The sequence below is a fragment of the Salmo salar genome, chromosome 26, assembly GCF_965601325.2.
Source record: "Salmo salar chromosome 26, fSalSal1, whole genome shotgun sequence".
In the NCBI taxonomy this organism is placed as follows: domain Eukaryota; kingdom Metazoa; phylum Chordata; class Actinopteri; order Salmoniformes; family Salmonidae; genus Salmo; species Salmo salar.
The window spans coordinates 31,296,820-31,309,386 of record NC_138316.1 but is presented as its reverse complement, the minus strand read 5'-3'; the positions used below and the strand labels follow the sequence as shown (position 1 = coordinate 31,309,386).

Here is a 12,567-nt window from a genome sequence, read left to right as displayed (position 1 = left end):
GATGTGCTACCTGTCCCAGACCTGCTGTTTTCAACTCTCTAGAGACAGCAGGAGCGGTAGAGATACTCTGAATGATCAGCTATGAAAAGCAAACTGACATTTACTCCTGAGGTGCTGACCTGTTGCACCCTCTACAACCACTGATTATTATTATTATTATTTGACCCTGCTGGTCATCTATGAACATCTTGGCCATGTTCTGTTATAATCTCCACCGGGCACAGCCAGAAGAGGACTGGCCACCCCTCACAGCCTGGTTCCTCTCTAGTTTTCTTCCAAGGTTCTGGCCTTTCTAGGGAGTTTTTCCAAGCCACCGTGCTTCTACACCTGCATTGCTTTCTGTTTGGGGTTTTAGGCTGGGTTTCTGTACAGCACTTTGTGACATCAGCTGATGTAAGAAGGGCTTTATAAATAAATTTGATTGATTGATAGACAACCAGGTGAGGGGAGTTATTTACTAATCAGTGACCTTAATTCCTCAATCAAGTACAAGGGTGGAGTGAAAATCAGCAGATACTGGGCCTCTGTGGAAGGAGTTTGACGTCACTAAACCCTTTTTACTAAATAAATGAAAAGAGGTCTCTGCACACTTGATCAGATGCAAGTTTCAGTGCTTAATGTGCTACGCTTTTAATGAACAACGTCCTTCATCAGACCGGTTCTGACAAAGGTTGTTGTTGACCGAAAGCTTAGCACAGTAAGTAAGACATTATTACGTACTGTACCTTAGCAGCCTCCACCATCCTGGCTGTGGCATCTGCCAGTAGTTTAGCTGCAGCAAGTAGCTTCTTAGAGTTGTCAACATCCACTTCCACCTCAGCATCTGACCGCATGGCATTCACTAGGTCAGAGGTGGCCTGAGCTAGGACCCTGGCCTGACGAACCATCTCTCCTGAGAGGGGGAGACAGAGGAGAGAAAGAGGGGGATGGTTAGAAGTAGAGGGGGTGGAGACGTGTGTGTGCGAGAGAGAGAGCCAGCGAGCGAGAGAGAGAGAGCCAGCGAGCGAGAGAGAGAGAGCCAGCGAGCGAGAGAGAGAGAGCCAGCGAGAGAGAGAGCCAGCGAGCGAGCGAGAGAGAGAGCCAGCGAGCGAGCGAGAGAGCCAGCGAGCGAGCGAGAGAGCCAGCGAGCGAGAGAGAGAGCCAGCGAGCGAGAGAGCGAGCCAGCGAGCGAGAGAGCGAGAGAGCCAGCGAGCGAGAGAGCCAGCGAGCGAGAGAGCCAGCGAGCGAGAGAGCCAGCGAGCGAGAGAGAGAACCAGACAAAGTTAGGCTACTGTATGACTAAATCCTGCTAGTCCAAGGAGACGAGAGATGGGTAGTTATTCTCTCTATTAAAGAACACATGGATTTAAACTGCAGGCATCTGGCAGCCAGCATCGAGAACTCAAGCCAATCTGCCAACACTCCCCTGGGAGAGAGAATGAGTCTTTTTCCAATCCATTTTTATACACAACTAACTGAGGCTGATGGCAGGTGTGACTTGAACCCACATATTTGCTGTTGGCTGAAAGCCAGCATTCTTCAACTGGTTGGCCACAGTACAGTACAGAATGAGGTTATTTAGAGTAGCTGGCAGACACTTTCTATACACCAAGAGGCTTTAAATCTAAATATCAACAAACATTCATCAATTTAAACAATTAAATCAAGTTTTATTGGCATTTAATTTAATTTCACTGTTCTATTTAGCGACTTCATCACTACCACTACTAGGGAATCCCCTTCCCTCCTCTCCTCACCTGCGTCTCCCATGGAGCTGAAGATGCTCTCTGTTACAGTCATGATGGTGTCAGTGGCCTGGTCGTAGCGACCAATGGGCTCGCCGTGGGAGGCGTAGTGGCATACGTGCTCCAGCAGGTCCCCCAGGGCCTGACCGACAACGCTGGCTGCAGCACTCACCTGCAGGATGTGTCTCAATTCAGTTTCAATTCAACTTTCAGTCAATTCAGGAAGTACACTGACAAACCCATTTCAATGTTCCTCAATGCTTCTATATGAGAAAATTGTACTGAAATTGAGATGGAGTTGACCCCAACTCCGCTCACCTGCTTCAGCATCTCCCCGTCGACTGTGGCAGACAGACAGGCCTGGACACAGCCCTCCACTGAGCGGTCCACCAGCTTCCCTGCCTCAATCAGCTGCTCCTGGCACACTGGGGAGCTGATGGTGGGACTCACCACCTGCAGGGAGAGATGGAGAAAGTGAGCATGTGAGAGAGGGAGAGGAAGAGCGAGATCAGCTGCTCCTGGAACACCAGAGCACTGAAAGTGAGAGTCACCACCTGGAGAAGAAGAGATGATGGAGAAAAATGAGTGAATGTGTTGAAAGAGAAACAAAAGAGGAAAAAAGATGAAGCAAACAAATCATGTCAGATCAAAAACACTTCCGTTGAACATCTACGTGTATATTATTGAAGTTAGTGTATTTACTTTACCTGGGGTTATTGAAGAGGAAGAAACATAGCTACTGTTGAATTATCCACCGTAGCACTGCCACAAACCTTTTACCTTCTCACATCATTCTCATCATGATGAAATGTCAGTGGGAGTGTGTGAAAGGTCTACAGGGTTGTACCTTGGCACAAGCGACCAGCTGGGAGGTGGAGAGGGCACACTGCGTGGCAGCAGCGATGACTCTGTTCTGTAGGACCGTGTCGTCTGCCACCTGGGCCACGTTCTTAGCCTTCAGCACCATCATGGCTGCCGCGTTGGCCACAGCCTTGGCCAGGTTCATCAGCACCTCCTGAAATTGTCATCACCATTATTCATGTCCATCCCGCTGAATAAATTCTAATAAGCAAAGGTTATGCTTGAAACTCAGATTGGGTGAAACTGCAGAAAAACCCTTCTAAATGTGCTGAGTCTGAATCGCATGTGAAAGGTTGTAATGAGAAAAAGTGAAAATAGACAGACTCTTACCTGGAACCTCTCGTCTGACTCGTTCTCTCCCATCTGAAGCAGCAGGTCCCCACTGGCCTGGCCTATACTGCCTGCTGCACTCAGCACTGTCTGACGGGGCTGAGGGAACAGGAAGTCAGAGTACAGCTATGGCACAAGGGTTAGCCCCCGTGGGGTCTACGGTAGGTAGACCTAAATTACAGCTGTCTCAGCATCTACGCTTAGCCCCAGAAGGTCGACACACCAGACTAGCTTAGATGAGCTACTGTATTTCTGAATCCACATAAGGGTATTTTCATATTGTCAAGACAGAATCTCCCAAAAACATTATTATCCCAACTGGGCTTGAAGAGAACATTGTGAGCGTAGTGAACTGGGCCTGCAGGTGCAGTTCTATGTGAAATCCATTATTCAACATGGCAGTGATGAATCATTCACAACAGAATTATCCTCACCAGGCTTTGTTTTGTTCAACGTCAACAAAACACACTGTAGCAAAGGAAGGGTGAATAGTTCAAATGGCCATATTTTGTTATGGTTCTGCCTGGCTGTCGGTCTCTGGCCGCCTGTCTCTGTTCAGACATGAGGGCAGGAATACAATAGACAGCCAACACATGACACACACACACACTCCCTAAAAATGGGAAATATTAATCAAATTAAGCCTTGTAACTGGGAGGAGTGCCACCATATGAATACAGTAGGAGCTCAGTTGGTATTATTGAGGCCAGTGGTGCATTAGTGATAAGTACAGTATAAACACTTCCAATCAGAGGTCAAACCTAACACACTCTACAGCCTTCTGTTACCCTCAGACAATACAACTGGGAAAAGATAAACTGTGATCTTTGTTCTGTTAATAAAGAGAATATAAAATGCCTTATATCAGGGACAATGGAACTTAATGAGGTCCAAGTAAGTCTATAACATTGAATCATGTGTAGAAGCTAGCTCATGTGCTCTTCAGATACCACAGGTGTTGGGTTAAAGCATTGTTGGTATAGAACTCTGGCCACGGAAAGCCGCAGTAGGCCAATCTGCAGGCTTTTGTTTCAAGTGTGCTTGCTTTGCACTAAGCTGGGGAAAAAGCCTGTAAACACTCAAGGCTCTCCTGGACCAGAGTTGAGGCATCCGCCAGCCCTGTCTCACCTCTCCGGAGGCAGGCTCCACAGCCTTGAGCAGGTCAGAGACGGCCCCAGCAAGGTTCCTAGCGGCACCCATAAGGTCATTGCTCCCGCCCGTGTCATCCTCTATAAGAGCAGCCAGTAGCTTCACACCCTTAGACATCTCTGTCAGGTTGGAGGAGATGGTGGTGATGGCACAGCCCACTGCAGTGTAGTCTGTGTCTGTCGGGTCACCTATAAGAGGGAGGGAGGAAGGAGGGCAGGGGAAGAGAGAGAGAGAGAGCAGAGAGAGACAGAGGGAATAGAGTACAGTAAGCGAAAGTGAAAAAGAGTGGGTATGGAAAGAGGCAGAGAGGATAGAGAAGGAGAATGAAAAAGAGAGAGATAGAGAGATAAAGAGAGCCAAGTTAACCATCTCAAGCCCTTCTGGCCTGTCCTCTGGGTACCTAACAGGGTGCAGTACAGTGAACCAGTATGTCACAATAAACATGTACCCATGTTACACTCAGCCAGTCAATTCAGCATGTCACATTAGATTATTCTGTTTAGACATGAGACTGCTGGTGGAAATGACCAGCCGTTTAGATTAAAGGGGAAAAGGGTCAGGGACTGTATTAAGCATCTCAGAGCGCTGGTCCAGGATCAGGACCCCGGGCCATGTCATCTTATTCACTATACGATGGCCTTAAAGGCCAAACTGATCCTATATCAGCACTCTTCTCTGATTGCTACTGGACAACAGAGCAGGGAAGTCCCCTTATATTGAAACAGGGTTGAAGCACCGACTGTCCCTTGGCTGGTTCAGCATGGCACCAAACCAATGATATGAACAATACTGCCAGCTCGCTTGGCCCACTAGTACACATTATAATGGATAACAGTTCACCATTACTGTAGATTTACACGTAATGAAAACCAGATTGTTAACTTGAAAAATGTCAAGTGCGAATCATTTAAAACCACAAGACGTAAAAACGAAGAAAAAAACCGCTTGTAAAAATGTAAGCTCAAAACCTTTTTACTGTCACTTCAACAGCACTGGAATATTCAGCTCTTCCATTGAACAGCATGTCATTTCCTGAGTCATCCCAAAGCCACGTACCAGCGGTGAGGTTGACCACAGAAGCTGTTCCTGCGGTGATGGCGTCCACCTGGGAGTGGATCTCATGTTTGGACTCATCCACCTTGTTCTGGATCCACACCTTGGATGCCTGGAGGAGAGAGATGGTACTGGTTCAGCAGAATTATTACATGAAGGTGGTACTTGGCAGATAAAAGCTGAATTGCAGAACAAGTAAATAAGAACAATTAAACATCAGAAAGTCAGGATGGGAGTTGAAGGATGAATGGTGACCTAGGAGCTGAAGCAGGGAGAATGGCATTGAGGAAAGAGCACTAGGGTGAGCACTAGAGTGAGGATAGATGAAGTTTCATTTATTTTAAGTAGTGTTATGTACATACATTAAACATGCCATTAAGCATAAAAATCAAACGTCAGAAAATTACGATATAAAATGTAAAGATTTGGATCAGAAGCTTTAACAGTATTAACAACTTAATTATAAGTTAATAGGGCATGAAATTAGCTGAGTGCTGAGTGTGCTTGTCCGTGTCTGACGGTCAGTATGCTGTTGTATGTCCCTCTCACCATGTACTGTCCCAGTGGAGACAAGTGTGTGTGTGTGTGTGTGTGTGTGTGTGTGTGTGTGTGTGTGTGTGTGTGTGTGTGTGTGTCCACACCATGTCCTGTCCCAGTGGAGACAAGTGTGTGTGTGTGTGTGTCTGTCTGTGCGTCCACACCATGTCCTGTCCCAGTGGAGACGTGTGTGTGTGTGTGTGTGTGTGTGTGTGTGTGTCCACACCATGTCCTGTCCCAGTGGAGACAAGTGTGTGTGTGTGTGTGTGTGTGTGTGTGTCCACACCATATCCTGTCCCAGTGGAGACAAGTGTGTGTGTGTGTGTCCACACCATGTCCTGTCCCAGTGGAGACAAGTGAGTGTGTGTGTGTGTGTGTCCACACCATGTCCTGTCCCAGTGGAGACAAGTGTGTGTGTGTGTGTGTGTCCACACCATGTCCTGTCCCAGAGGAGGCAGGTTGTCCACCTCTCCCAGATCAGCCTGTGCCTGCTGTACTGCCTGCATACTGGTGTTGATGGTCCCCATCAGGGCCTGCTGGGCCGAGCTCTGGAGAGAATAAACACACAGACATGATCAATATCTACTAAACACGTATAGAGATATGAGAGAGATGGAGAGAGAGAGAGAGAGAGAGAGAGAGAGAGAGAGAGAGAGAGAGAGAGAGAGAGAGAGAGAGAGAGAGAGAGAGAGAGAGAGATATATATATAAAAAGAGGATGTGCGAGAGAGAGATAGGGAGAGAGAGAGGTGGAGAGAGAAACAGGTGGAGAGAGAAACAGAAAGAAGAGGGGGAGAAAGTGTGTGAGAGAACGTGTAACATTGCATTCCTGCTCTCACCAGTGGTGGCATGTGTCCTCGGTGCATCTGTCCCATGATGACCTGTTGCTGTGCAGAAGGCATGGTGCCCATGCTGAGAGACTCTGTTCCTATAGAGCCAGACCTGATCACCCCTGGTAGAGCCACAGAGCCATGCTCCACACGACCCACAAGGTTAAACTGCTGCTGTAGGATCGTCGACCTGGAAACACACAAATAAACAGACAAATTCAACATGAATTAACTATGGTCTCTGCATGATTTTCTAAAAAACGCATCTGTGATACTTAATATTCATCACGGAATTATCGATTGCATTTCAGGTGACAGCGTCACCTTTCCCATCCACAGGTGGTCCAACTATCGAAGGATGGTAGTGTCTGTTTGCCAGACTCTGTGTGTGTGTGTGTGTGTGTGTGTGTGTGTGTGTGTGTGTGTGTGTGGTGCTAACAGGAACCACGGCCGACATCAAACCTTCATTGTGTTCTTCCAGGAACTAGACTGTTATTCTTCAGATGAAGCCTTCCAGGTTTGGTTTCCTGTGAGTTTGCAGTATTAATGCCTGTGTTTTCCCTTAGGCCCTCTATGCTATCCTCCACACTGACTGGCCCAGATAAGAGAACAACACAAGGTCTGCGTCTCAAATGGCACCCTATTCCCTAATTAGTGTGCTGCTTTTGATCAGGGCACATAGGGCTATGGCCAAAAGTAATGCACTAAATAGGGAGCCATTTGGGACACTACCAAGGCCAATATTCCCTCAGTACAGGAAAGGAAACATCAATTGAGACTAGACAGGAAAACAGCTTATGTTATTTAATGACAGCTCTATGCAGATAACGGGACTAATACGTGTGTAATTAGGGAAGTCCAGATAAAAATGTTGTTTATCCGGACGGAGAGAACAGAGAAAAAGAGAAACTCCAACAGAGGAAGTTGATCCTAAGGAACAATACTATTCTCACTGAGGGGAAGTGTTCATGAGTACAGTCAGGTGTATTTATGGGATCTTTACATTATAGCTGGAACATAAAATGGGACTGAGGCCATGTTGGCTTCATTAGCCACTGAACGGAAGAAAACAGACGAGACGACCTGGACCTCTCCAATAATAAACACTCTTTTTCATTTTGAAATGTTTTCTGTTGCATGCCCTAATGAACACATCCCTGGTCTGTAGGACACTGCTATTGTGTGTTACTGAGCATTATATAACAGTTCACATACTTCTTTGGGGAGACGGATTCTTCCAGCATGGTGGATTCTTCATCTCCTTCTAAACCAAAACGGTCTTTACTTTGCTTCTACAGAGACAGGGAGAAAGAGAGAAATTCACAAAGTGACATTTGGATCACAAAGGTGACAATGGCTATTCTATCTCTAAAAGGCAACACATATTGTGATTGCCAGGTGAGTTTAGGCATAACTATTTGGACATGCATGGGAGTATTGATGTTTTCTAGAAGCAGTGTCCCTCACTTTAAGTCGATAATCAATCATCAAGAAAGATCTACGTACGATGGGAAAGGGTTTTCCACACTCACCTTCTTGAGGATGATGTCGATGTATCCAGCGATGAGCTGAGAGATTTGTTCTCCCTCAGTGGTCTGGACTGAGTAGTAGCTCTCCTGGTACTCCCCAAAATCCTACAGCAGAGGTCCATACCAAATATAGCATTTTATACTGGACTATTACAAAATCCTACAGCAGAGGTCCATACCAAATATAGCATTTTATACTGGACTATTACAAAATCCTACAGCAGAGGTCCATACCAAATATAGCATTTTATACTGGACTATTACAAAATCCTACAGCAGAGGTCCATACCAAATATAGCATTTTATACTGGACTATTACAAAATCCTACAGCAGAGGTCCATACCAAATATAGCATTTTATACTGGACTATTACAAAATCCTACAGCAGAGGTCCATACCAAATATAGCATTTTATACTGGACTATTACAAAATCCTACAGCAGAGGTCCATACCAAATATAGCATTTTATACTGGACTATTACAAAATCCTACAGCAGAGGTCCATACCAAATATAGCATTTTATACTGGACTATTACAAAATCCTACAGCAGAGGTCCATACCAAATATAGCATTTTATACTGGACTATTACAAAATCCTACAGCAGAGGTCCATACCAAATATAGCATTTTATACTGGACTATTACAAAATCCTACAGCAGAGGTCCATACCAAATATAGCATTTTATACTGGACTATTACAAAATCCTACAGCAGAGGTCCATACCAAATATAGCATTTTATACTGGACCATTACAAAATCCTACAGCAGAGGTCCATACCAAATATAGCATTTTATACTGGACTATTGCAGAGGTCCATACCAAATATAGCATTTTATACTGGACTATTACAAAATCCTACAGCAGAGGTCCATACCAAATATAGCATTTTATACTGGACTATTACAAAATCCTACAGCAGAGGTCCATACCAAATATAGCATTTTATACTGGACTATTACAAAATCCTACAGCAGAGGTCCATACCAAATATAGCATTTTATACTGGACTATTACAAAATCCTACAGCAGAGGTCCATACCAAATATAGCATTTTATACTGGACTATTACAAAATCCTACAGCAGAGGTCCATACCAAATATAGCATTTTATACTGGACTATTACAAAATCCTACAGCAGAGGTCCATACCAAATATAGCATTTTATACTGGACTATTACAAAATCCTACAGCAGAGGTCCATACCAAATATAGCATTTTATACTGGACCATTACAAAATCCTACAGCAGAGGTCCATACCAAATATAGCATTTTATACTGGACTATTGCAGAGGTCCATACCAAATATAGCATTTTATACTGGACTATTACAAAATCCTACAGCAGAGGTCCATACCAAATATAGCATTTTATACTGGACTATTACAAAATCCTACAGCAGAGGTCCATACCAAATATAGCATTTTATACTGGACTATTACAAAATCCTACAGCAGAGGTCCATACCAAATATAGCATTTTATACTGGACTATTACAAAAGCCTACAACAGACAGACAAACAGAGGATGATACCAAATCCTATACATTCCTACCAGAGGCAAACACACTGCTCCATATCAAATCCTACAACAGTCAAACACCGGCCAGCAACGCCAAACCCTGCATCTCACACTGGAATAACACACAGAGGCTCATGACAAATGCTCCAGCTAATGGCAAACTGTATACAGCATCTCTTACTGGAATAATATTCAAAGCAAGATCCCAAACACTGCAGTGGCTTCGCTTGTCATTCGTTTACATAGAGGACTTGGCTGAGTGTGTGGGGATTAATGTGAACCTATGGAATAAGTTTGTTATAACAGACGCCAGACATTGTGCTGCTGGAGCCTAGACATCAGACTGCTAGCAGGCTGTAGCCACTGTCAGATGAAACCAACTACAGTTATTGTCATATAAAGGCACACTTTGCATGGAAGAAACTGTGTGGGGAAAGAAGAAAATCACTTCGGACGTTAAATATCAGGAGACATTTCATAGAATATCCTTCTATATTTCTTAGTCATATTTCTGGACATCATCTTTTAGAATATGAAACTGATCTGGCCCTGCCAACAGGGGTTTGAAAATGGATGAAAGGATCCCCACAAAGGAATGCGCATGATTGGTTGAATAAAAGTCTATGAATATATTTCAAAGCATTCACCAAAACGTACAGCTTAATAACTTCAACAGCTTCCTCAGTATCAAGGTACAGAGGCTCCATGCCAAATGGCACCCTATTCCCTCCGGTCAAAAGTAGTGCACTTTAAAGGGAATATGGTGCTATTTGGGACACAGAGGGAACATTCCTCAACTGTACCAACACAGAGAGGATTAATTCAATTGAGTGTTGGTAAAGACTGCATGTCTACAAAAAGAGATCTTCTAGATTAGGCATTTCTTTAGTCACTGACTCTTTGTAAAGTCACAAAGGGCAGTCATTGGCAGGCAAGACAAAGGGGGTTTGTTCAATAAATTAAGTTGAACAATTGAATGAGTGAAGAGAAGAGTCTTCACACTAATTGTTTATGAGAAGAGAAACATTGAGATGAACATTTCATTTACTGAGAGTCTATGTGTAATCTACCTAAGAAACAGAGCACCAAGGATATACATGTTAGAGAGCAGTCTTCTAGTGGACTATAGGAAGTGGAGGCAGCAGCACTGAGGAAGGGAGTCTTACCACACACACACACACACACACACACACACACACACACACACACACACACACACACGCGCTGGGGTTCTCACCAGGGTGAAGCTCTTGGGCGAGGCGGCCCATCTCTTTACAGTGGTGAGGGGCCACTCCTGCACCACGTCTTTGGTCTTCTCCTCCACCCTCATCACTGACTCTTTGGTTATCCCCAACAGCCTGGGGACCAGCTTATTCTTACTCTTCATCTTCTCCTATAAAACAGTGTGACAGAACAATGGGAAATATGAAGCAACAAACGCCTATTGGGAAACGATGAAGATTAAGCAACAAAACCTTATTGGGGAAGAATAGGAGAATAAGCAACAACTAACACTCAGAGAACAGTGTAAAATACGCAACAAATGCATACTATTAATCTTCTAATACAATTACAAACAGTCAATAGAAAACTATGGAAAATAAAAAGCAACAAAGCTTCATTAGAGAACAGAGTGAAATAAGCATCCAAAACCTCATTAAACTTCATATTCACATTAACGGTTAAGATAGTCCTTAATATGTCTAATCCATCAAGAATCATGGACTGCCTTTCACTCACAATTTCCTAAAATAGAAATGGCGTCCTTCTCCCTCCATCTCATGTGGCTTTTCTGACTGATCAGAGGAAGAGAGGAGAGTTGATTGGGAGTGACACAGGGACAGAGGTGAGGAGTGTTTAAGAGTTGCTCAACACTGCCTTGCTGGTAGAGTGGGTCTCTATGGGCTCTGGAGGGGTGAGGGCCACAGGGCTGGGGTTAACAGGGGAACTGGTGGGGTGAGGGCCAGGGGGACCAGGTAAACTGGAGAGGTGAGGGCCACAGGGCTGGGGTTAACAGGGGAACTGGTGGGGTGAGGGCCAGGGGGACCAGGTAAACTGGAGAGGTGAGGGCCACAGGGCTGGGGTTAACAGGGGAACTGGTGGGGTGAGGGCCAGGGGGACCAGGTAAACTGGAGGGGTGAGGGCCACAGGGCTGGGGTTAACAGGGGAACTGGTGGGGTGAGGGCCAGGGGGACCAGGTAAACTGGAGAGGTGAGGGCCACAGGGCTGGGGTTAACAGGGGAGCTGGTGGGGTGAGGGCCAGGGGGACCAGGTAAACTGGAGGGGTGAGGGCCACAGGGCTGGGGTTAACAGGGGAGCTGTAGGGGTGAGGGCCAGGAGAAGCCCCTCTTATCTCCCTGTGGGGTCTGCAGTAAAAGGACAGACCCTGCCTGGCAGAGGTGCAGCCAGAAGCCACTAGTTAACTCTCCAGGTATGCGCTCTCTGTCTCCCTCCCTGTCTCTCTGTCTCCCTCCCTGTCTCTCTGTCTCCCTCCCTGTCTCCCTCCCTGTCTCTCTCCCTGTCTCTCTCCCTGTCTCTCTGTCTCCCTCCCTGTCTCTCTCCCTGTCTCTCTGTCTCCCTCCCTGTCTCCCTCCCTGTCTCCCTCCCTGTCTCTCTGTCTCCCTCCCTGTCTCCCTCCCTGTCTCCCTCCCTGTCTCCCTCCCTGTCTCCCTCCCTGTCTCTCTGTCTCCCTCCCTGTCTCCCTCCCTGTCTCCCTCCCTGTCTCTCTGTCTCCCTCCCTGTCTCTCTGTCTCCCTCCCTGTCTCTCTGTCTCCCTCCCTGTCTCTCTGTCTCCCTCCCTGTCTCTCTGTCTCCCTCCCTGTCTCTCTGTCTCCCTCCCTGTCTCTCTGTCTCCCTCCCTGTCTCTCTGTCTCCCTCCCTGTCTCTCTGTCTCCCTCCCTGTCTCTCTGTCTCCCTCCCTGTCTCTCTGTCTCCCTCCCTGTCTCTCTGTCTCCCTCCCTGTCTCTCTGTCTCCCTCCCTGTCTCTCTGTCTCCCTCCCTGTCTCTCTGTCTCCCTCCCTGTCTCTCT

At 46.1% G+C, this 12,567-nt stretch overlaps 1 protein-coding gene across 3 annotated transcripts in view; it reads right to left on the bottom strand.

The window, feature by feature from the left end:
* LOC106587616 (talin-2) overlaps window positions 1–12,567 on the bottom strand; it is a 127,964-nt gene that overhangs the window by 50,112 nt on the left and 65,285 nt on the right. For all 3 annotated transcript variants that reach the window (XM_082969611.1, XM_082969610.1, XM_082969612.1), the window contains 12 exons: window positions 10,777–10,932; window positions 8,016–8,117; window positions 7,699–7,775; window positions 6,493–6,673; window positions 6,089–6,202; window positions 5,121–5,229; window positions 4,044–4,252; window positions 2,916–3,014; window positions 2,572–2,739; window positions 2,043–2,177; window positions 1,737–1,896; window positions 726–892 (listed from right to left, as the gene is read on the bottom strand). In XM_082969611.1, coding sequence (XP_082825737.1) covers window positions 726–892; window positions 1,737–1,896; window positions 2,043–2,177; window positions 2,572–2,739; window positions 2,916–3,014; window positions 4,044–4,252; window positions 5,121–5,229; window positions 6,089–6,202; window positions 6,493–6,673; window positions 7,699–7,775; window positions 8,016–8,117; window positions 10,777–10,932 — 1,677 coding nt within the window. The remainder of the gene's footprint in view (window positions 1–725; window positions 893–1,736; window positions 1,897–2,042; window positions 2,178–2,571; window positions 2,740–2,915; window positions 3,015–4,043; window positions 4,253–5,120; window positions 5,230–6,088; window positions 6,203–6,492; window positions 6,674–7,698; window positions 7,776–8,015; window positions 8,118–10,776; window positions 10,933–12,567) is intronic.